This window comes from Lynx canadensis, chromosome D2 (genome assembly GCF_007474595.2).
Source record: "Lynx canadensis isolate LIC74 chromosome D2, mLynCan4.pri.v2, whole genome shotgun sequence".
NCBI classification, from domain to species: Eukaryota; Metazoa; Chordata; class Mammalia; order Carnivora; family Felidae; genus Lynx; species Lynx canadensis.
Window position 1 is genome coordinate 68,414,789 of NC_044313.2, and position 22,414 is coordinate 68,437,202.

Genomic DNA, 22,414 nt, shown 5'->3' on the forward strand with positions numbered 1-22,414 from the left:
AGAATTCTCATCGCCTGAGCTTTGGGATTGTAAGTAGGCCTTATATTCCTTCAGAATGTTAAAGGGAAGGCACTACTCAAAATAACCATAAAACAACATGGCGGGAGGGGGGCAGGGGGGAGGGACTGTTCTTAAGTACAGTTTTGCAAATTGTGAAAGAAATCTCAAGAGAGGCTTCCAATGTCTTCATGCAGGTGTCCTGACTTTCAAAATGGAAATAAGTGTTAAAGAAGCAATTTATTTCCCTTTTACGCTACTAGGCTTGAAGGGAGCAAATCTGGGCCAATAATCTCGACATAGCTCCTTGCCTAGAATTTGGGATTAAGTGTGTTCTTACACTGTATTACTCCCTATTCACTCTCCTGTCCAAAAACTCCATTTCAAAAGCATTTGAAATGATCAGGTCACATTTTTAGTATTGCTTTTTAACCAACTGAGCCACCCAGGCGCCCCAGTATTGCTTTTTAAATGTTAACTTATCACCAAACTATATAGCAGGGGCCTTATGAGTCAGGCATTAGCATTTTAGTATCAAACCAAACACAGAATCAAGATAAAGAAACATTAGCACCATTTTGTATCTAATCCAGTGTAAAACTATTTTTTACTCAGAAAAGTTGTTTTCACTTCTAACATATGCTTCGCCTCTCTCCCTCCTTGCCAATAATACTTTTGAACATTTTAAATACCAAGTACGATAACATTCCATTTTTAAAGTTTATGCTCAGTACAGCATTTCAAGTCAAAGGAGGAAGGTTATCACTAGAATTTTTTTTTTTTTTTTAACTCTGCCAATTGCACAAAATTCTGTTTGGGGAGGAGAGTTTTTTTTTTTGGGGGGGGGTGACGTCTAATGGCTCACAGACACCATTCTTCCGTGCAGTTTACAGAGTTTGAGTGACCTCACACACACACCTTTCAAGTTATTGGCAATTTTTATTTAATGAAACAATGACAAAGGTATTACATATGAAGTACCATAAATAGGTGCCTACTACATCATGAGCAATTCAGAGAATCTATACCCTATTATACCTTTAGTAAACTTTTAAAAAATGTATATATGTACTTAGAAATGTTACCGCGGTGGAGTTTATATATATATATATAGGAGTATATGTATGTGTGTGTGTGTGTGTGTGTGTGTGTGTGTGTATACATACATATATATATATATAAAACCCAGAGGTACTGAGTATTTTGATACCTCCTAAATAAGAGCAGCCTTTTAGTTTAAAATGAAAGAATAGGGGCGCCTGGGTGTTCGGTCGGTTAAGCATCCGACTCCTTGAGTTTGGCTCAGGTCATGATCTCGTGGTTCGCGAGTTCGAGCCCCGCATCGGGCTCGGTGCTGGCAGTGCGGAGCCTGCTTGGGATTCTGTCTCCCTCTCTCTCTGTCCGTCCCCTGCTTGCTCTGTCTCTCAAAATAAATAAAGATACACTTAAAAAAGTATTTCAAAATATTTTTTCAAAAAAAGAAATAGATTTCTATTTACTTGTCATTTGCCTTGGTCCAGCAGAGTTGCTAGATGTTACTTAGTATCCGATTACTGCTCTTAATAAAAGTAACACAGAAACCATGTTTATGGCAAACTTTTAATTTTAAAACCAAAATTTAAAAAAGAGAATCTTAGGCAGCAATTATTTTATTCCATATTCTCACTGGATTTTCAGTTTCAGACTTTTCAACATGAAAGGTAATTTTAAACCAGCTTGCTGTCTTCCACGTTGTCCCAAGAATTAGGAACACGATTTATAAGAATTAGGAACATGAGTTTCTAGAATGAAGGGAACAGTCAGACCATCAAATTGTTACCGCTTAAAAAACTTCATGGGCTCCAAAGGTGATTTTCACCCCTAAAAAGACACCCTCGGCAACTAATGACTTGGACATGGGAAGGGGACTCACAGTTAATTCAGGCTGATGTACTCATTGTTCATGCACATGAAAAGTACTTTAAAAATCCTGTCCATTGGTCTTCTACTTAAGAAAGGGGTAAAACTGGCCAGTATTGCCTTCTAGGTTTTTTCTCCATCTGGAGCTGCCAGGAGGAAGCACATTGAATACGAGTCTGTTCCCTAAAGGGGAGGGAGTCCGGCTTGGTAAAGCCGAGAGGAAGCTGGGTTTCTAAGGCAGCCCGTCAGTGTGGAACCTGACCTACACCCAAGGCCATCTTCCCGGAGATTGTCAGGTGCAACAGGAACGCTTGAGCTGGATGCCTAAACACAAACGTGCACGAAGGGCTTTGGAAGGAACAGTTTTCACAGTCAGCTGCACCATCACAATGCCACGTTAATTTGATCGTTAGGTACCTGCAGTGTTTAAGGACTTTAATAATGACAGTAACGTTCACCAGGATTATTAGCAGGGTTGTTTTGGACCGACATATAGAACTTCCTGTTAAATACCCATCTCAATGATTAGGAGAGCTCTCTACGTAAAAGGATTCACCTCAGAACGATGCAAGTATTTAGAAAGTCTTTTTTCTTTTTTTTAAAGCTCACGATTCTTGAGTTTTCAAAGCTTATACAGTTGTAAGAGGACATCGTGTGAAGATTTTATGTGGAATACAACATATTTGTGTTCTAAACATTGACTATGGGGGGCTTGGTTGGCTCAATTGGTAGAGCATACTCTTGGTCTCAGGGTCATGAGTTCTAGCCCCACACTGGGCCTGGAGCCTACTTTAGAAAAAAAAAAAAAAAGAGTAAAAATTGACAACACTTCAAAGATCCAGAGTAAAAACAGCAAGGGAATGTTCAACCTCACACCTAATAGCAAATTTTATTCACCCATCTACGGGTGCTAGCCTGGCCTAGGCAAAGGACCTTTTTTCCCTCTTCCAGAGAATTCGGCACTCTTCCTTCCTGTAGATTCCTGTATCAGCTGGATGGAAACCAGCATTCCTTAAAACCATTTTGTTCTACCCCAAAGGAAATGTACCAGGGAAGGAGCGCTTTGTTTACATGCTCAACATCCGTGCCTAGACAAACACCACCATCGTCTCATTCCACTGGCTAGGAATCCGGGAGAAATGCATTTCAGCAGAAGTCTGAACAACGTACATTGTCAAGGCTTTGTTACGAATGAGTTCTGTAGAGGAAAAAGTGGAGAAAGTAGGGGTAAGCCACATCTCTAACTGGTATCTGGATGTCATCCCCACCCCCGTGCGCAAGACCACCTCAACATCGCTAAGTGAAATTTCACACGGGAAGTTCTAAATGTCACGGCCAACTATTAAAGAAGAGGCAAGAGTCCGCAGCGCGTATATGCCAAAAGGCTGGACCGCAGCAAGGAGCTGCTTCTCCCGTTACGTGTTAAGAAAGTTGCAGTAATGAAAAGAAAAGTTTCACAGAAGAAGTTCAGTACTCCTCTCAACACACCGCACTGGCACTTTACGTACGGGACTGCATTCGATCTATTAAAATCTGCATGAGATAGAAAGTGCCCAGATGACAATTTAAAGAGAAAAGAGGACCCTCACCCAGCCCAGATAATTCTTAAATATCACGGTCTGTGTAAAGTGGTGCCATAATTGAAAGACGAATAAGTTTACTTTTTCAGGAACTGCGGGGGTTCTGGCGTCACTGTACAAGGAGTCGATGTTAGTGTCGAAACTCCCTTTCGATGAGCCGTTCTTTCACGAAGAAAACCACGCGTAAGGAAAATGAGTCTTAAGCTACAGGTCGGAATGATCTTCCTCACTATGGAATCTGGAAAGTTACTCAGGACAGGATGAAAACAGGCTCCGGCTACACTGACAGAGAAGACTGAATGTTAAGCATCAATAGCCATTTAAAGGCATTCGGTGGCGGTATCTGAAAAGATTAAGATGCTTTAAAACAAAAACCCTTATAAGAATATCAAATATTAGGGACTGAGCTTCATAAATAACCAAATATCTATGGCTTCAACTGTCGCCCTACTACTGAGGTAGGTGACCAGGGTTCACTGAAATAGAGCAATCTTTTGGACATGCCCTACGGAAAACCTTGCATAATCAGCTGGTTTCTTAAATCTATGTCTGTTTTCTTTTGTTTTGTTTCTTCTTTCTTTTCATTTACACTCTTTTGAAGAGGCTGTCCAAGCAAATGTTTCGGCCTTTAAGCTCTTGCCGAATAGCATCTCATGTACTCTGTCATCCATGGGTTCTCCGAGGAGGAAGGCTTTATCTTTCGGTTTTTCTCCACGTCTACAGAGTGAGCGCGCTGCCTCTGAGTGACCAGTTTCCTTTTTTCCACCTGTCTTCTGTTCTTGGCTCGTAATGCTGATTCGTGAATCTAAATTACTCAAAAATAAAAAGATTATTGTTACTTCTAAAATAAAAGTATAATAACTTATATGGCTTTTATACTCATTTTCAAGAATATTTGCGATGAATATTTACTACCCCCAGGACCTTTTTCCCCTCTTCCAGAGAATTCGGCACTCTTCCTTCCTGCAGATTCCTGTATCACCTGGATGGAAACCAGGGCAGAGGCCAGCCCGGCTTCATCATATCCCTTTCTCCTAGGTATAACAGCTCCTCCAGAAAAGCCATCCCCTTGCCCCTGGTCAGTGACCAAGACGCTAAACAGTAAAAAACGGACATTAAATTTTAGGTATAAATGGTAAGCAGCTAATTTGCATGTGTCTCTAGAAACTGGCTCTGGAAAATTATTGAAGATGCTTAGCAGTAAGCCTGGATAAGTATTCCATTAAAGGACTTTTACCACTTAAGACGTTTCATGCTACAGACGAACTCTGTTGAACTTAATCCCACGCAATAGCCAGTCTTTTGTTAAACCACAGCTCCATTGTCTCAAATATCACTCCAAATAACACCATCTGCTAGGGTTCGTTCAGAAGTCTGTTCAGTAAAAATCTGATCATGGTAATTCATCAGAATTCAAATTCTTTGTATTTTCTGCTTCTTTTCATTCGTTCTTTGCTTTAGGCCGACTTAGTCATGTCAGTGCTAACATATGTAATTGCTTTATGGCTGCACACACTGAACTTCTTTTGTTCTCGGGACTGAGAGGACAACTGAGGGCACCTCGGTGGCTCAGTCGGTTAAGTGTCTGACTTCGGCTCAGGTCATGAGCTCACGGTTCGTGGGTTCAAGCCCCGGGTCGGGCTCTGTGCCGACAGCTGAGCCTGGAGCCTGCTTCGGATTCTGAGTTTCCCTCTCTCTCTCCCCAGCTTGTGCTCTCTCTCAAAAATAAGTAAATAAACATGGGAAAAAAAAAAAAAAAAGAGGACAACTAAGGCTCCAATGAGTAAAAGGCACTGGCTGTGGATGAGCAGGAGAAAACACAATCATCCGAATTGAACTCAAAGAGCCAAAGGGAATCTACAGTAGGTGCCAAGAACTACAGAATCAATCTAACAAAAGATAACAAGGGAGTCGAGGAATACCAGTTATCAAAGCCACAGGAACCAGAAACCTGTCAAGAGGCCCACGGCACATCTACACGGGCAGCCACCAGCCCCGCTGGGCTCCTCCTCTGCACCTGCGCCCCCCCACCCCCCCGGAACTTGAAAACCCTGACTCCAGCCACTTCTCCTGGTTCCATGTTGGTAAATCTTCCAAATCCCAGCTAATTCCCAGCAACACCCCTCGATCTCCAGGGAGCTGACACCCTCAATCTGTTTGCCAATCAGATGCCCAAATTCCAGGCTTTCCTTGGCCCACCCTGCCATCTCCTAAGATCTACCATGACCCCAAAGCACCGTGGTGAACACAGAATAGGACACCCGATGACGGGAACGCAGCCCAACCCCCAGCCTCCAAGGAAAAGCAGTGACGGCCCGGTGCCCACGAACCCACCTCATGCACGGGGGCAGACGCGCAGACGTTGTGAGTTTTTTGGCTTCCTGTATCGGTCTGTTTTTCTCCCCACCCATAAAGAGCAAACGGATGCTTCTTCTCCTTTATTTTAGTTGATGATCTTTGAGGACTTTTGGCTGCTTTCCTATTTCCTCTAGCAAATAAGGCACTTGGTTGCTGTCGAGGTTCAGTACTGCTGGGTAACTTGTCAGTCTCTTTTGCTCTGACCTGTTGTTCAGGTTTTTCTTTTATGTCTTTCACTGGCAGTGCTTTTGAAAAAAAAAAAAAAAAGGAGATAAAACAAGACGAGAATGCTTTAAAATCACGTTTCTATATAATCACTTCAAATAGCTGGGTTGTGAAATTCATAACGCTTCATGCCGTAACGGCTCAATTCACGAGTCCAAGTAAGCAAGAAATACAAAACCAAGTCAGGGTTATACCTTTCAAATGGTCTGGCCCATTTTAAAATCAACAGCAAATCCACCAAGGCTGGACCAAACCTATTCGAAAGCCACAACTCTCACTCACAGTCCGATATCAAGCATCCCAATTAAATATTAAAACCTAAAAAGCACCACAGCCTCATGGCTTTCTCCACAACCCCAAGGGAAGTCCAATCATCAAGGCCTCACTTCAGAAACAGATCGGGATTTGCGGTAATCTCTCAGCAGATGTAAAAGGTTAGGTGTTAAGTCACTCAACTCAAGTTCCGGGATCACATTTCTTTCTGGTGCACCATGATTACGGAAACCTCCCTACGGCTCTTAACGTGCTCAATTTCATTTCTTTTTGAGGTGCCACGAATATGGAGAGCTCCCTGTGGCTCTTAACATGCTGTAAGAAAGAGTAAGCTGCCCACCTTAGTTTGAACAGTCCTCAGTCACAATCGGGAGCGGTTTCCATAGTTACTCACTATGGATTCCCAGCATGAAGAGCTGGAGGTGTGGGGAGGGCACCTTTTGGGATGAGCACTGGGTGTTGTATGGAAACCAATTTGACAATAAATTTCATATATTGAAAAAAAAAAATTTAAAAAAATTTAAAAAAATAAAAAAAATAAGAGGGCTTCCCCAACACTTGCGATAGAAATGACTGCATGAATCAGGGCCCAGGGTCTACACAGCCCTAAAGCCTGTCAGCAGAGCTGCAGCAATCCTCAAGGGAAATGGGACTGCCCTTTCTGAGGTGAACGTCAGACATGAAGGATGTGCTCTAAAACATACCTACTTCCCTTAACAACATTTTATCATTTGGCCGCTCATTACTTTTTATAGACCCTTTATTTGTTGTAAAAGTTATGTGATGTTGTTCCAACGCTTCGTGATCCCATGTTTCGTTTCAGCCCGAATTTCCTTTTTTTTTGTTTGGTTGTTTTTACTGACGTAAGATCGGCATATAACATCATATGAACTTTAGGTGCACGACACTATAATTTGGTATCTGTAGACACTACAGGCTGATCCCCATGGTAAGTCTAGTTACCACCCGTCCCCTTGCAGTTGAGTCCCCTCGGCCAGGCAGCCTTCCCGCAACTCCCTTCCCCTCTGGTAACCGCCCACTTGTTCTCTGGATCTAGGAGTTTGCTTTTGTTTTGTTCCTTTGTCTTGTTTTCTAGGTGAGATCGCATGGCATCTGTCTTTCTCCGTCTGACTTCTTTCACTTGGTCTGAAACCTGCTAGACCCACCCGTGGTGTTCCAAAGGGAAGATTTCCTTCTTCTTTTTGTGGCTGGGTAAGGAACACTCCATTATGTGTATATATGCCTTATCTTCTTTACCCACTCGTCAACGTCAACCGGTGGACACTTAGGGTTGTTCCTCTATCTTGACTATTGTAACTCATGCTAGAATAAACATGGGGGTGCCTATGTCATTTCGAATTAGTGTTTTTGTATTCCTCAGCTTAATACCCAGAAGGGAAATGGTTGGATAATATGGTTAGTTCCCCTCTTACCTTTTTGCAGAATCTCCCTCCATATTGTCTGCCATAGTGGCTGTACCAACTTACAGCCCCACCAAGTACAGGAGGGTTCCCTTTCCTCCACATCCTCACACCACCTGTCATCTCTTGCCTTTTTGGTAATGGCAATTCTAACAGGTGTGAGGAGATAGCTGATTGTGGTTTTGATTTGCGCTGCCCTGCTAATGACTGATGTTTAACATCTTGTCACATGCCTACCGGCCATCTGTGTATCTTCCCTGGAAGAATGTCTATTCACACCCCGTGCACATGTTTTCACTTGGATTGTTTGGTGCTTTGTTGTTGAGTTGTGTGAGTTCTTGATGTATTTTGGATATTTAACCCCTTAGGCAAATATCTTCTCCCATTCAATGGGCTGCCTTTTTATTCTGTTGATGCTTTCCCTTGCTGCGCGGTTGTTCAGCTTGTTGTAGTCCCATTTATTTTTGCTTTTGTTTCCTTTGCCTTTGGAATCAGATCCGGAAAAAAAAACATTGCTAAGACCAATTGCCAAGGAGCTCACTGCCCATGTTTTCTTCTAGGAATTTTATGGTTTCAGGTCTTACATTCGAGTCTTTAATCCACTTGAGTTAATTTGTGTGTATGATGCAATAGAGTGATTTAATTTCAGTCTTTTGAATAATGGCTCCTTATGCATCTACAACTCCATTTCACCTACCCGAGCTGTTTAGGTCTTAAGGATACCCCTCACTTCAAATGCTCCAGAATTTGGCTCTAGGTGATGACTTTACAGATTGCTATTCTAAAACCTCATCACCTCTTTAGGACACATTCTTGTCCCTTCCTATTTCTGGTTGTGATTCTTTTCTTGCTTCTGCCTACATTACCTTTATTTTATTTTATTTTTTTTTTGCCCACATTCCCTTTATTTATTTATTTATTTATTTATTTATTGCCCACATTCCCTTTAGAGTAAGCCCCTGAATAGGAAGTCAAGATACTGGGGCACAAGCGTGAAGTCTTGACAGATTGTCGTCTGTCATTTCTATCTTCTATCTTCAGCAATGACCTTGACTCTACCAAAGTTCCCTTCCTTCTCTTCCTCTCCTGGTCTGTATGTGTCTAACCCAGGTCTTCCAGAGAAGCCTGCCCAGAGAAGGGAATAATGATTTAGGTTAAAGGACAAACTAGTCAGGAAGAAAAGAGAAAAAGAGAGTCCCAACAAGAGGGAATGTCTTGTTCAAAGGCCCGGAAAGAAAAGGGAATATAAATAGTTCAAAATGACAGGTCCAGAGAGAGTCTGTGGATGAAGGCATGGAGCGGGTGGCAAAGGAGGAGACTTTCCACACCAAACTCAGGAGTTTCATTTTATCCTGAAAATGATGAAGAATCACTAAAGGATTGTAAGCTGAAAAAGCGACACGGCCCTATTTGCATTTTAGGGATATAGCCTCCAGCTACCAACGTGAAGGATGAGTGAGAGAGGCGAGGACAGAAAGGCCAGCTAGCAAACAATGGCAGAGTCTGGGGGTGAGGTGGGAAGTGGGGGCCAGTGGGGCCCAGGAGTCACGGTAGGGGTGGAGAGGGGACAGAAAGGACCAGAAGGGGGCCCACCGAGCCTGGCAGATGCTCAGACTCCCTGGGCACCTGTGAACCACACACTGATCAGAACAGCGGGCCTCTCCAGAGCAGGTACCGAGGTACCGAGGCCTCTCCAGAGCAGACGGCCCAGCAACACTGCGACAGACCGGTGAAGACGACAGACACCCCGCGGCCCTGGGAGCAAAGAGGAGTCCACGGCTCCCACAGATGTTTAGTGGGGATGGTCCTGCTGTCCTCTGACAGAGGTCCACCCAAGGATAAAGACAGGATACTTGCGGCGTCAGATGGGAGATACTTCTGGAAGAACTCAGCAGGCCCATGAACCCAGGAGACAAGGCAGTGAGCCAGCAGGTGGGAGCTGAGGTCTGGATGTGGAACAGATCATCCGGGAAGCAACGTGGAGTCAGAGGAGGGGACAGTGAATCAGGCCCCTAGGGCCACCATTATTTAAGGAGCAGCCAGGCTGAAGAAGGAGAGCCTAAGAGGGAGAAAGAATTGCTAGAAGAGGAGAAAAACTCACCAGGAGAGAAACTACGGGAAGAGCGTTGGTAAAGGCGGCAGCCGTGAACAGTGTTCAACACCGCAGGGGGGAGGGGGTCCGTCAGACGAGGGGGAAGAGACTCGGCATCGGGCAAGCAGGCCGCCTACTGCTGACAGAGGGGGACGCGGGATCGGGGCACCAGGTCACGGTGGGCTGCGTACCGGACAGAGTGGAGGCCTAGTTCTGCTAACCGTGAGCTACCAGACCAGCCCTCCCCCCCACAGATAAACAAAGACTGATGTTAAAAACCCCGAGGGTCCACAGGCGCCCGGTACAAAGGAGTAAACTCTTCTCTAGAGACCCTGGGCCAAGTTATCCCTACAAATAATTTTGCAAACGCGCTTATGAATGTACTGCAAAAGATGGGCGGCCTCATAAGGACAGAAGACAAGAAGGAAGGGCCAGCGGGAGCAATTTTCCATTTACAGGCTATCAAATCGTTGCGTTTATTCTCCGTAACACTTAAAAGAAAGAGACCAACCCAAGTACGTCTGCAGCAGCAGGAGACAAAGACGGAAAATGCAGAAGAGACAGAACCTATCAGCCCAATATTAATATTTATGAAACTCTTGCCTGCTGTCAGGTGGGTGCATGTGACCATACGGGTCAAGATCTTACCTGGAGGGCTGAAGTTTAAACCAAAGACCTTCTCAGAGGAACAAAAACAGCAGTCATCGCCATTGTGGGAGAGGATTAGAATGCCCCTTTCTCAGGAGCTGACAGGACAGTCAAACAAAAAAAAATTCAGTCTTGGTGTAGGGCTGTGCTAGCCAATACGCGTGGCTATCAACTATAAGCGTAAAGGAAAATTAAATAAAAGTAAAGATTCGATTCCTCAGTTAAGCCGATCAGAGTTTAAGTGCTCAATAACCCCACGTGGCTAGGAACTACCATGCCGGATGATACAAAGAGAGAACACGTCCACCGGGCCGCTCAGTTTTATTGGAGGGTCTGTTTTGAAGAATCTGGACAATAGAATTAACACATTTGACCGAATGGCTATACATACAACCCTGCATCCCATAACTACAGAATATATAATGTGGTGAAATGGAACGTTTACAAGAATTTACGCATCTGAGTCTCTAAAGCAAATCTTAATACGTTTACAAAATTGAAATCACACAGAATGTACCCTCTATATAGTGGGTAATTATGGTGTAATTATAGTGTAAATCACCTTGATAAAACAACAAAAATAAGTAACTTTTTTTTTAACTTTTTAAATGTTTTATTTATTTTTAAGACAGAGACAGACACAGCATGAGTGGGGATGGGGCAGAGAGAGAGGGAGACACAGAATCAGAAGCAGGCTCCAGGCTCTGAGCTGTCAGCACAGAGCCTGATGTGGGGCTCGAACTCACGAACCATGAGATCATGACCTGAGCCGAAGTCGGACACTCAACCGACTGAGCCACCCGGGCGCCCCAAAAATAAGTAACTTTTTAAAATCTCCAGTTTTGAAATTTAAAAACATTTCTAAATAACACACGGATCAAAAATAAATCATATGGTTGCACAAAGATGGGAATGCACTCAATGCCACACTTACCAATGGTTAAATGGCAGAGCGAGTTATGCAGATTTTACCATAATTTTTAACAATTAAAAAAAAGTGGTGATGGAAGGCATTCCTTCCTTAATCCTGACCTTATTAGAAATGCTTCTGAAGTTTCTTCATTAAGCGTAACGTTCGTAGTATGCTTTTAGGATATAGTCCTTTTTTTTTTTAAGATAAATACATTTCCTTATGTTTGTATTATATACATAAGTGTTAAGGTTTATTAATTTTTTCATGTATTTTAAGAATCATAATGATTTTGCTTAAGTAAATAAAATACTATATAACAAAACACGGGTCTTTCTCCTTCAGGGAGTTAAGATTCATCCTACTCAACTGACAGTATAGCTAAAGCAGTAACTGTGGGGAAATTTACAACCTGAAATCAACACATCCAAAAAGAAAGGCAGGTAAAAAAAAAAAAAAAAAAAAAAAATCAATGCGAAGCACCCATCTTACAAAGCGTAAGGGAAGAAAAGATCATGGATCAATAAAGACATATTAATAAAGAAAATCCACAGAGTCTAGAGTTAGTTTGGGGGAAAAAAAAAACTAATAAAATTCACAAGTCTCTGGCAAGACTGATCAAGAAGGAAGTAAAAAATAAACCTAAGTGGGCGCCTGGGTGGTTCAGTCAGTTAAACGGTTAAGCGTCCAACTTTGGCTCAGGTCATGATCTCGCAGTTTGTGAGTTCGAGCCCCACGTTGGGCTCTGTGCTGACAGCTTAGAGCCTGAAGCCTGCTTCAGATTCTGTTTCCTTCTCTCTCTGACCCTCCCCCACTTGTTCTCTCTCTGTCTCTCTCTCTCTCAAAAATAAAGATTAAAAAACATTTTTTTTAGTAAATCTAAGTAAAAATACAGCAAATGGAATTTAGGCTTAATACGCACTGATGACATGTGCATATAGTCCCTTCCTCCCAAAAGCCCACTAAAGTGAAGGAAAAAACGCATAACCCATAGGACAAAAAGCAAGGGAGACAATGACACCAGACAGCAGGTGTCCATACAATTCTGGAAGCTGGAACATAGATGAGGACGTAGAAGTGACCTTGAGAACTGAGTAGGACGAATCCTAACTCCCTGTGGGAGAAAGTCCCACAGGACACACACTGAAACCCAAAAGGAAATAGAAAATGAGGCAGAAGGCCAGTGTAATGGAATGCCTTTTCCAAAGGTCCAGCATTAATCAGTGTCCCAGCCCACATGCTCTTTTTTTTTTTTAATGTATGTTTATTTTTGAGACAGAGACAGAGAGAGAGACAGAGCGTGAACAGGGAGGGGCAGAGAGAGAGGGAGACACAGAATCGGAAGCAGGCTCCAGGCTCCCAGCTGTCAGCACATCCGATGCAGGACTCGAACCCACAGACCGTAAGATCACGACCTGAGCTGAAGCCGGGCGCTGAACCCACTGAGCCGCCCAGGCCCCCCAACCCACGTGCTCTTCTGACAACATAATATGAACGTGCCTGTTGAGATTGGGAGTGGGGGGGGGGGGTGGATGCTTCTTCCCCCTGAACCTGGGCAGACTTTCATAAGCGAGGAATGGGGAGAAAGAAGTGGTCCATGGCTTCTGGTGATAAGTCACAAAGGGCAGCCCAGCACGTGCCCTGCTCTCTCTCAGGAACAGTCGCCCTTGGAGGCCAGCCAGCACATTATGAGGAAGGCCAGGTGCATGAAGATGTCACAAGCGAGTGCCCTAGCAGCCAGCCCCCAGCCCTGGCACCTTCCAGCAGAGGCTGCAGACGGCACAGAGTGGAAACACGGCATCCCCTGTGCCCAGGGCAAGTTCCAACCCACAGAAACCGTGGGCAGTAATAAATGAGCAGTGGAATTTTAAGCCACTAGTTTTCAGGGTCACTCGGTTATGTCGCTGTCGACACTTCCTGCAAAGTCTTTCCTCCAGTCGGTATGCCACATGATTGCCCCTCTCCTAGCTCAGAAGGCATGTGGGTTACTCCCCAGAGATGGAGAAGCAGAGTGGGTAGGGGCTTGAGATACGAGGCACAGGAAAAGTAAAGGGCGACACCTTCTTGAAAAACAGGTTCATGTGGTAAAGAACAAGGCCCCTCCTCCCTTTCCCCAACTCTTGTTCCCTGAATGCTGACAGCCAGGCTTGTACCCCGCCCCAGGCAGGAGACTGGAGGTTTGCCATCTGGGGAGGTGAACACAAGAAAAATGGGTACTTATTATGTTTAAGTCCCCCAGAGAAACAGCTCGTCCTCATCCAATTAGTCAACAAGCACCCCCACAGCCAGAGCTCCTGGAAAGCTCTGCAAGTCTCACTCTTACATGCGAGCAGACAGGCTAAGAGCAAACATCTGAGTACATCCTCTAAAAAGAGAAAGTCCAAAGTACACAAAAAGAGTATGAAATATAACAGACCTCTCAATTATGGCTTTTTTTTTTTTTTTTTGAGTTAAAAGAAATCCAAGAAGAACAGGATGTTATTTTTTTTTTAATTTTTAATGTTTATTTTTGAGAGAGAGAGAGGTGAGCGAGTGGGGAAGGGGCAGAGAGAAAGAGGAAGACACAGAATCCGAAGCAGGCTCCAGGCTCCCAGCTGTCAGCACAGAGCCCGACGCAGGACTCGAACCCATGAACCGTGAGATCGTGACCTGAGCCAAAGTCAGATGCTCAACCCACTGAGTCGCCCAGGTGCCCGCACTGTTTTTTTAATTTTTAAAAATAAAACTTGGGACAAAAGAAAAAAAAAAAGGTAATCTTTCCAAAATTTAAAACTAGGATGGCAGAACTAAAATTTTCAATATAAAGATTGGAAGATACAGTTAAAGAGTTCTTCCAGAAAACAGAACCCAAAATTCCAATATCAAAAAAGTTTTAAATAAAAATGTTAGAGGTTTGATCCAGGAGTTACACCATCCAACTAAAAGTAAATATAGAAAGAAAAAGCAAATAGAGCACAGGAAATTATTTAAACAGTACTAGAAAATATTACCGAACTAAACGAGAAGTTTCCAGACTAAAAAGGCCCACCAAGTTGTCAGCCCAATAAATGATAAAAGACAGGGGTGCCTGGGTGGCTCAGTCGGTTAAGCATCTGACTTCAGCTCAGGTCATGATCTCACACTTCATGAGTTTGAGCCCCGTGTCGGGCTCTGTGCTGACAGCTCGGAGCCTGGAGCCTGTGTCTCCCTCGCTCTCTGCCCCTCCCCCACTTGTGCTCTGTCTCTCTGTCTCTCTCTCTAAAATAAACATTAAAAAACTTTTTTTAAAAAAAAGACATACACATAAAGGGCACCTGGCTGGCTCAGTTAGTAGAGCATGCGACTTTGATCTTGGTATTCAAGCCCCTTGGGTGTAGACCTTACTTAAAAAAAAAAACATAGACTGTTAGAACACCTAGGATAAAGAGAATCTATTAAAAACTGCTCTCTCCGCCCCCCAAAAAAGAGGTCACATACACAAGGTGTTGGAATGGCATGGTACTTCTAAAAAGCAAGACCAAAAACTAGGATGCAATATAATAATACCTTTAAACACTGAAATTTCTCATCTATAGTTCTCTACCTTGCAAAATATCAATCCAGCCTTTGGATATAATACAGGCATTTTCGGTCATGCAAGGTCACAAAATTTCTATTCCCATGCAACATTTCTCAGGACATACAGAGGACATGTCACCCCAGAAGGAAGCGATAAGCCACACGAAGGAACACTCGAGATGTACAAGAGAGATCAGAGAAAGGATGTGAGCAAAAGAAATACTGAAACAGTGAAGAGAAGTCCCAGACTGACAGCACAACGTCTAAATTGGAATAGGAGGATGGGGGTTCAAAAAAAAAAAAAAAAAAAGTCTCCAAGGGAAAAAAGAAAAATAAATGAATAGAACACCTAATGTGTCTAGCATATGCCAAGTTTTAAAATACTACCAGACTATTTCAGGGTGAAGTAGTCATGGGAATATAAACACACACACACACACACACACGCATACAAAAAGGTAAAACAATGATTAACTTCAGGAAAAACAGAAATGAAAAGAAAATGTAGTCAGAATATACTACACGGCCCGCCTGTGCATACTTCTACATAGCCACAATAATTCAAGCACAGAATCGTGCTTTAAACAAAACAGTCACCTAGTTAATACTGTGGGACAAACCGAGGGCTGGTAAATGTCAGGGAGTGGGCGGGGCAGAGCCAAGATCTTAAGCTACATCATCTCCCATGATGGGAAGTCAATATATAATGTTTAAAATAAAATTTAAACAGCCAACGGAGGGGTGTCTGGGTGGCTCAGTCAGTTAAGCATCTGACTTCGGCTCAGGGCATGACCTCCCGGTTCAGGAGTTCGAGCCCCGCGTGGGGCTCTGTGCTGACAGCTCAGAACCCGGAGCCTGCTTCGGATTCTGTGTCTCCCTCTCTCTCTCTGCCCCTCCCCCGTTCATGCTCTGTCTCTCTCTGTCCCAAAAATAAATAAAAACGTTGAAAAAAAAATTAAAAAGAAAGAAATACAGGGTTAAAAGCAAAAAGAAACACAAGTGGGGAGAGGGTGGGGAGCCAGAAACTAGGCCGTAGAAATACAATGAGAAGAAAATACATAAAAAAAACTTCTAGTAATATCCTCAGGAGGATAATAAAAGACACTATATGCACGAATTGAGAAGAGAATACTGTTTTTTATGAAGGAATAAAAAGAGGGACACCTGGGTGGCTCAGCTGGTTAAGCGTAGGACTCTTGGTTTCTGCTCAGGGGTCATGATCTCGTGTTTCCGTGAGTTCAAGCCTCACATCTCTCTGCCCCTCCCCCACTCACGTTCTCAAAATAAATAAATGAACTTTATAACAAAGGAATAAAAAGAGGAAGGGGGGGGAAAGAAGGTAGGGAGGGAAGGTAGCAAGTCCAGAAAACAAAATTAATTTAAAAATAAATAGAATCCCACAGATGAAAAAAAAAATAGAAGAGTTGCAGGGGGCGGGGGGGGGGGGCACCACACTGAGCATGCAGCCTGCTTAAGATTCTCTCTCTCTCTCCCACTGCCCACCCTCGCTGTCTCTCACTCTCTCTAAAAAGAAAGAAAGAAAGAAAGAAAGAAAGAAAGAAAGAAAGAAAGAAAGAAAGAAAGAAAGAATTGTAAGATAAGGTTGAGAATATCGCCCAGAAAAAAAAAAAAAACAGAAGAAAAAGACAGATGAACATTCGAAAGGTAGAGGAGAAATTCACGAAGTCTAACATCCAACTAAGGAGTTCGAGAAGAAAGGAACAGGAACAGAAATAGAGGTGAAAAAACAAAACCTCCCAAAATGACAAAGCAGGAGTTTCACTGCAAGGGCTCACAAGCACACTGGAGGAAGACAGACCTAGATCAAGGAGAAATTTCGGAACGCAAAGGACAAAGGGAAGACCCTAAAAGCTTCCTGAGGGTGGGGACACGTTATCAAGAATCGGGAGACCACAGGACCCTAGCGCAATACCGCAAGTTACAACACAACACAGCAAATGCCTCCAGACTCTTTAGAGACAGTACTTCCAACCTAGAATTCCAGGCTCAGCCACGAACTCACCAAATCACGAGGGCGGAAATACAAGCTATCGTTTGACATGCCAGCTCTCAGAAAATTAACCTCGCACATACCCTTTCTCGGGAAGCTACTAGAAGATAAGTTCCAACGGGAGGGGTAAACCAAGAAGATGATGTGAGAGCCACACAAGGGCTCCTACGTAAGAGAAGCCAAGGAGTCCCTGGGGTGGTAGCCAAGGGCCCGCCCAACATGGAACCAGGCAGGCAAGAGAGAGCAGCAACCAGGCCAGATGGAAGTAGGTCAGAGACGCTGGGAGGGATGTCTTAAGATGTCGAGAGCAAGAGCGAACCTGATGTGTTGGTTGTATTGTGAAAGAAAGAAAAAGGAGTCACGGCAAACAATACAGGGCGGCTTGGCACAACATTTTCCAGGCACAATAATGTAGATACAGTTGTAGGTGCAACAAACTCCATGACGACTACTGAGCAGGTGTGGGGAGGGCCCGTGTGTATGGGTTAGGAGGGAGTTAAAAAGAAGGAAAGCCAATAGATAATGCTGAAGACTGAAAGAAAAAAAATTAAGGAGTGTCAACCAAAGCCTTGTCACTCGGAGAAAAATCAACACCAAAGGGAAAGCCAGAGGCGCTGGAAGTGGTCCTCTAAGGAACAGGGGGCCCGTCTGTGTGTCTTCTGGATCCTTGTAATAAGCCATACAGAACTAGATGCTTCTATGTGTACATATGGCTTCAGTAAAAACAAGAGCCAAAGGTTTGTTTCATAGAAACTCAAGAGTACTCATCATTCTAGTATATAAAACCATCCACGTAAAAACAAGGATTTTCAGTCTTGCCAGACTTAGGAATCAACAGGCAGGAGCAAAGCAAATGGTCCTGCAACGGAGAGGCCTGGACACAACAAACATCCTTTCTTCTCCCTGATGCCTAAGCCAGAAATATCAGCAGATAAGAAATAACTGACCTCAGCCACCAGTAGGATTCCGTGTCTCTAAGGAAACCAAAATAATCAGGACCTCGGGCAAACACAGGCACCTCAAGTACATCTCACAATTTAGCTGGTAGGCCAGCGTCCACGGGACTAAACCAGAAGGCATGTGCCCCTGCCCCCTCTGCCTTCTGTTATTCAAATTTCCACCAGGGATCATTGAAGCTAGGAAGCTCCTAGAAGCTAGCTAGGAAGCTACTACACAGCCACAAATCTTGGGGGATTTACAGGTTATGTGAGGATGGAAAGGCAGCTCTAGGATGCACCGAGAAGGGCTGAAGATGACAGGACAGCAACAAAGCAAGGCTGGCTCTGTGACTAAAAGATTGTTTTCTCTCTTCCAGCCTCTTGCAGAGGGGCTGCGATGAGACACTGAAAAGCTGATTAATCCCCGCTTTACGGTGCCGTAAACAAACAAAAGTGAAGTCACTGATCATCTATCCCCAGCTTCCATTTCTTCATCTATGAAACGGAGATAAAAATTACACCCCTACCACTTAGAATTGTTTTGAACGCTGAGCGAGCAAATACATATTCTAAGATCAGCGACTGGAGGGGTAATAAGCGGTCAATACATTTTGGTTACTTTTCTCGCCCAAGCCTCTTTAAAATCGAGTGACCCGGGACGGGGGTGGAGAATTGGGACTGGGGGAGGGGTGGGGGGAGTGTCTGGCCAACGCTAGAAAGTAGCAGGAGGGAACCCCTGGTTACTCCAGGCTGTATCCTGAGGCATTTAGCCCGGCCCCAAGCACCAGCGACCGTCCATGCGGCCTCCCGCGCTGAGACCCCAACTGGGCCATCGTCTGGCCAGGAAAGAAGGTGGAGGAGGACCAGGGCAGAAACAGAAGACGCACAGCACCCGAGGGCCATCTTCCAGCTACGGCTCCACCTCTACCCCGCGGCAGCCTTTTGATGAGGGGTGCGCGCCCGGGGGACGAGTGGGTGGGCAAGAAGCGGAGAGCACCTCGCACTTACAACGAATATTCTCCCACCAACCAGGAGTTACGCAACCGCCTGCGTCAACAAATTCAAAATACTCTTCGGGGACAATGCAGCGAGGTCAGGGACTTAACGCAGAAAAACAGCGGCCCCATTCATGAGACTGAAAGCTGGGCTCAGCGACCTTAACCTCTTGGGCTCGGTGCCCTCTGAGAATCTGACGGAAGCTGGGCTCCTCTACGGGGGGGAAAAAAGGTGCTTAGATACAAATAGATGGGATTTCGGAGCTCACTAAGGCAACCACGGCCCTCGGAGGAAGACCCGGAGTTCAGCGCCACTTCAACCCAGTTCACAGCGGGCCCAACCCAGAGCCACCCGCTGACGGAAATAAGGGCGGGAGGGCGGAGGCGGGGCTGACACCACCCTTATTTCGGCCAGGGAGGCGCATTCTCCGTCTACCAGAAAACAAACCAAAAAATGAGTAAATAGGAAGGGCTTGCCCTGAGCGCTGCGAGACACGGAGCTGGGCAGCTCGCACGCCAGGGCAGCCCCCTCCCGGCCCCCTCGCGTCCCCCCTCCCGGCCCGGTACCTGGCAGAGCCCCGTCCGCCGCCTCCTCCGCGCTCGCCGCGTCCCGGGCCTCCCCGGCCTCCGCCGCCTCCGCGCCCTGCTCCTCCGCCGGCCCGCGCGCCCGCCGTTCCGGCCCCTCCCGCGCCGCGGGTTCCGCGGGCGGCGGCGGCGGCGGCGGCGAGGCGGGGGCGAACTGGGGCGCGGGGCCCCCGGCGCCCGACGACGCCGACGACGCCGAGTCGTCCGAGGCGCCGGCCGGGCCCCAGTCGTCCCAGAGCCAGGGCGCGTGCGCCTGCTCCAGCAGCCGGCGGCCCAGGCGGTAGTGCAGCAGCTCCCGGTAGCACGGCCCGTACTCTTCCCAGCGCGGCTCCCGGTAGCGCTTCATGTACTCGCTCTTCACCCCGCTCCCCGGGGACATGGTGCCTCCCGCGGGCTTGAGCGCGCGCGGCTCCGCTCCGCCGCCGCCGCCGCCGCCTACGGAGCCGGGGACACGACACAGAGACCCGCCCCGCCCCTCCCGCCGACCCGGCCCGCCGCGACGTTTAAACCCGGAGCCCCGCCCGGACGGGGCGGGCGGGGGCGGGGCGCGGGCGGGGGGCGGGGCGCGGGCAGAGGGGGCCGGGCCCGGGAGGGGGCGGAGGTGAGGGGGCGGAGGGAGCGGGCGGCCGGCCCCGGGAAGGGGCGGGGCCGGGAGGACCGGGCCAGGTAGCGCCTCGTCCCGTGACCCTGTCCTGACGGCCCCGGCGGGGTACCGCGCGGGAGGCTCCAGGAGGAGGGCGCAGCGGCCAGGACTGCGGGGGCTGGGGGGTCACCCCGGGGGACGGCGGCCAGAGGCCGCGGGCTGGTGTGACAGGGCCGCGGGAGGCCGGGGAGCGCGGGGGCAGGAGTGAGGCAAAGCAAGGGCGGGGGGGGTCTCGGGGCGCCCTCCGAGCTTACCTCCTCGGTCCCGCGCCGGCCTGGCCCTGCGTCCCCGGCCCGTCCTCCGCGCGCGTGGCGCAGCAGCTCCGAGCGGCCCGCTCTCCCCCGCGCTTTCCTGCCGAGCAAAATGTCGCCGACGGCGCGGCGGCCCGCGTCCCTGCGGCAGCCGGCAGGCGAAGGCGCCGCCTCAGTCCCCGGGAGCAGACGCCTCCCCCGCGCGCTCCCGGTCTCGGCCCCCGCCCGCTGCGTGGGGGCGGCCGCTTCGGTGCCGAGCGCGAGGCGCGGGGGTGCAGCGCGTCTGCCAGCCCGGGGCCCCAGGCCCACGTCCCCGGCCCACCCGGCCCAGGCGCCCGCGCCCCCGCGTCCCCAGTAGGCGCCGTCCCAGGGGCCCGCCACCGCGGGAAGCGTCAGTTAGGGGCTGGAGTTGCTGCCCCGTCCAGTGAACGGTGCAGCCCCCCCGGGGTCGCACCCTCTGCGCTCCCCTCCTGACACCCCTGCGCTGCTCTCCTCTCCCAGAAACGAGTCCCCGCGGTCGCTCTTGCTTCCTTCCTGTGTTCACACAGCACCTGTTACTTTGGTTTTAACCCCTTTCCACGTGTTAGTACGAATTCCTTTCTTCTCGGCACCCCAAACATTTTTTTCAACTTCATTAAACCCGCCAATCCACCCTCTCAGAGACGTCTGTACAAAAAGCCTGGACAGGTTCAGTTGCCTCGTGCGGCAGCATACAATGTTGCTGCAGTCGTTACAGTTTCAAGTGTGGCCCCACGCAGATCCTTACCCTCCGTTAAAAGGAGCCTTGATACATTCGTAGCAAAAAAGATTCGAAAGCAGCTTTGGAAAATCAAAATACTTAAAACAGTTGAAAAACAGGCCTAGGCCATCCATGAGTGAGTTACACCGGTCTGGCTTCCGTAGTGGGTTTTCCTCCATTCACCTATTTTTTTTTTCATCTACTATTTAAAGAAAAAAAATTTTTTTTTAATGTTTACTTTTGAAAGATGGAGAGACAGTGCGAGCAGGGGAGGGGCAGAGAGAGAAAGGGAGGCGCAGAATCTGAAGCAGGCTCCAGGCTCCGAGCTGGCAGAGAGCCCTACGCGGGGCTTGAACTCGTGAGCCATGAGATCATGACCTGAGCGGAAGTCCGACGCATAACTGACGGAGCCACCCAGGCGCCCCTCCATCTGCTATTTTTGCTTCTGTCTTCATTCATATTCTGCCCCAGCCCCTCATGGAAGCCGACTGATCCAGAGGTCGACACTGCCCAAATGGGACAAGTCAGACTGTCCTGAGAACTTGAAATGAGCAGTCCAGGAGTCATTACCCCTGGATTGTTAAGGGCAGTTTTCTGGATGGACCACTGCGTGAGCCCTGGCTGTTGACCTCCCCACAGCGGCCCTGACTTCTCTCTTCCCCAACTTTGCCTTTTGATCCTTGAGACACCCCCCAGGAACCTTCTAATGCATTCCACTTTTGTGGAAGTGGCCACGGGTGGTTTGGGATGGTTGCGACCCAAAGAATGGTAACAAATATATTAATAACCTGGGGGGAAATGGCAATGTGCAGTTGTATGAAAAATGCAGAACGCAAGCTGTCTCAGCCTTGGCTGCGTGATTAAACACCCCAAAACTTAGTGGTTTAACATTACAAAAAGATTGCTTGTTTCTCACAACTCTGTGGGCTAGCCAGGCAGTTCTACTTTCGCCTTGCTGGTCTAGACTCACCGTACAGTGGCCTTTAGCCGGAGGGAGAGTTGAGCTCATGAGGGCCTCACATGCCTGCTGGTGGGGCTGGCTGTGCACTGGCCTCGTTTGGTCCCCTCCCTGTGGCCTCATCCTCAGGAGGCTAGACTGGTTTTTCCACTCGCCCCTGTCTTCTGAGAGGGTAATGGCAAGCTGGAAGGCCTGGAAAGGTCATATACATCTCTTCTCCTGCATCTAATACTCAAATAAACCACAAGTCCAGCCCAGATTCAGAGAGAAATAAACTTCACCCCTGCAGGAAAAGGGCAGCATCTAACTTCCCTGAGTGCTTTGTGGTCCTACTTTACAAGGTAATATACTGGG

The 22,414-nt window shown here is 47.2% G+C and overlaps 1 protein-coding gene across 1 annotated transcript; it reads right to left on the reverse strand.

The window, feature by feature from the left end:
- Positions 1 to 916: 916 nt before the first annotated feature.
- Positions 917 to 19,925, reverse strand: LOC115527117 (centriole, cilia and spindle associated protein). The gene is made up of 3 exons (XM_030334526.2): positions 19,452 to 19,925; positions 5,811 to 6,079; positions 917 to 4,281 (listed from the first exon to the last, which is right to left on the reverse strand). The coding sequence occupies exons 1-3, from the start codon at positions 19,846 to 19,848 to the stop codon at positions 4,105 to 4,107; spliced, it is 843 nt and encodes a 280-aa protein (XP_030190386.1). The 5' UTR covers positions 19,849 to 19,925; the 3' UTR covers positions 917 to 4,104.
- Between the last annotated feature and the right edge of the window lie 2,489 nt (positions 19,926 to 22,414).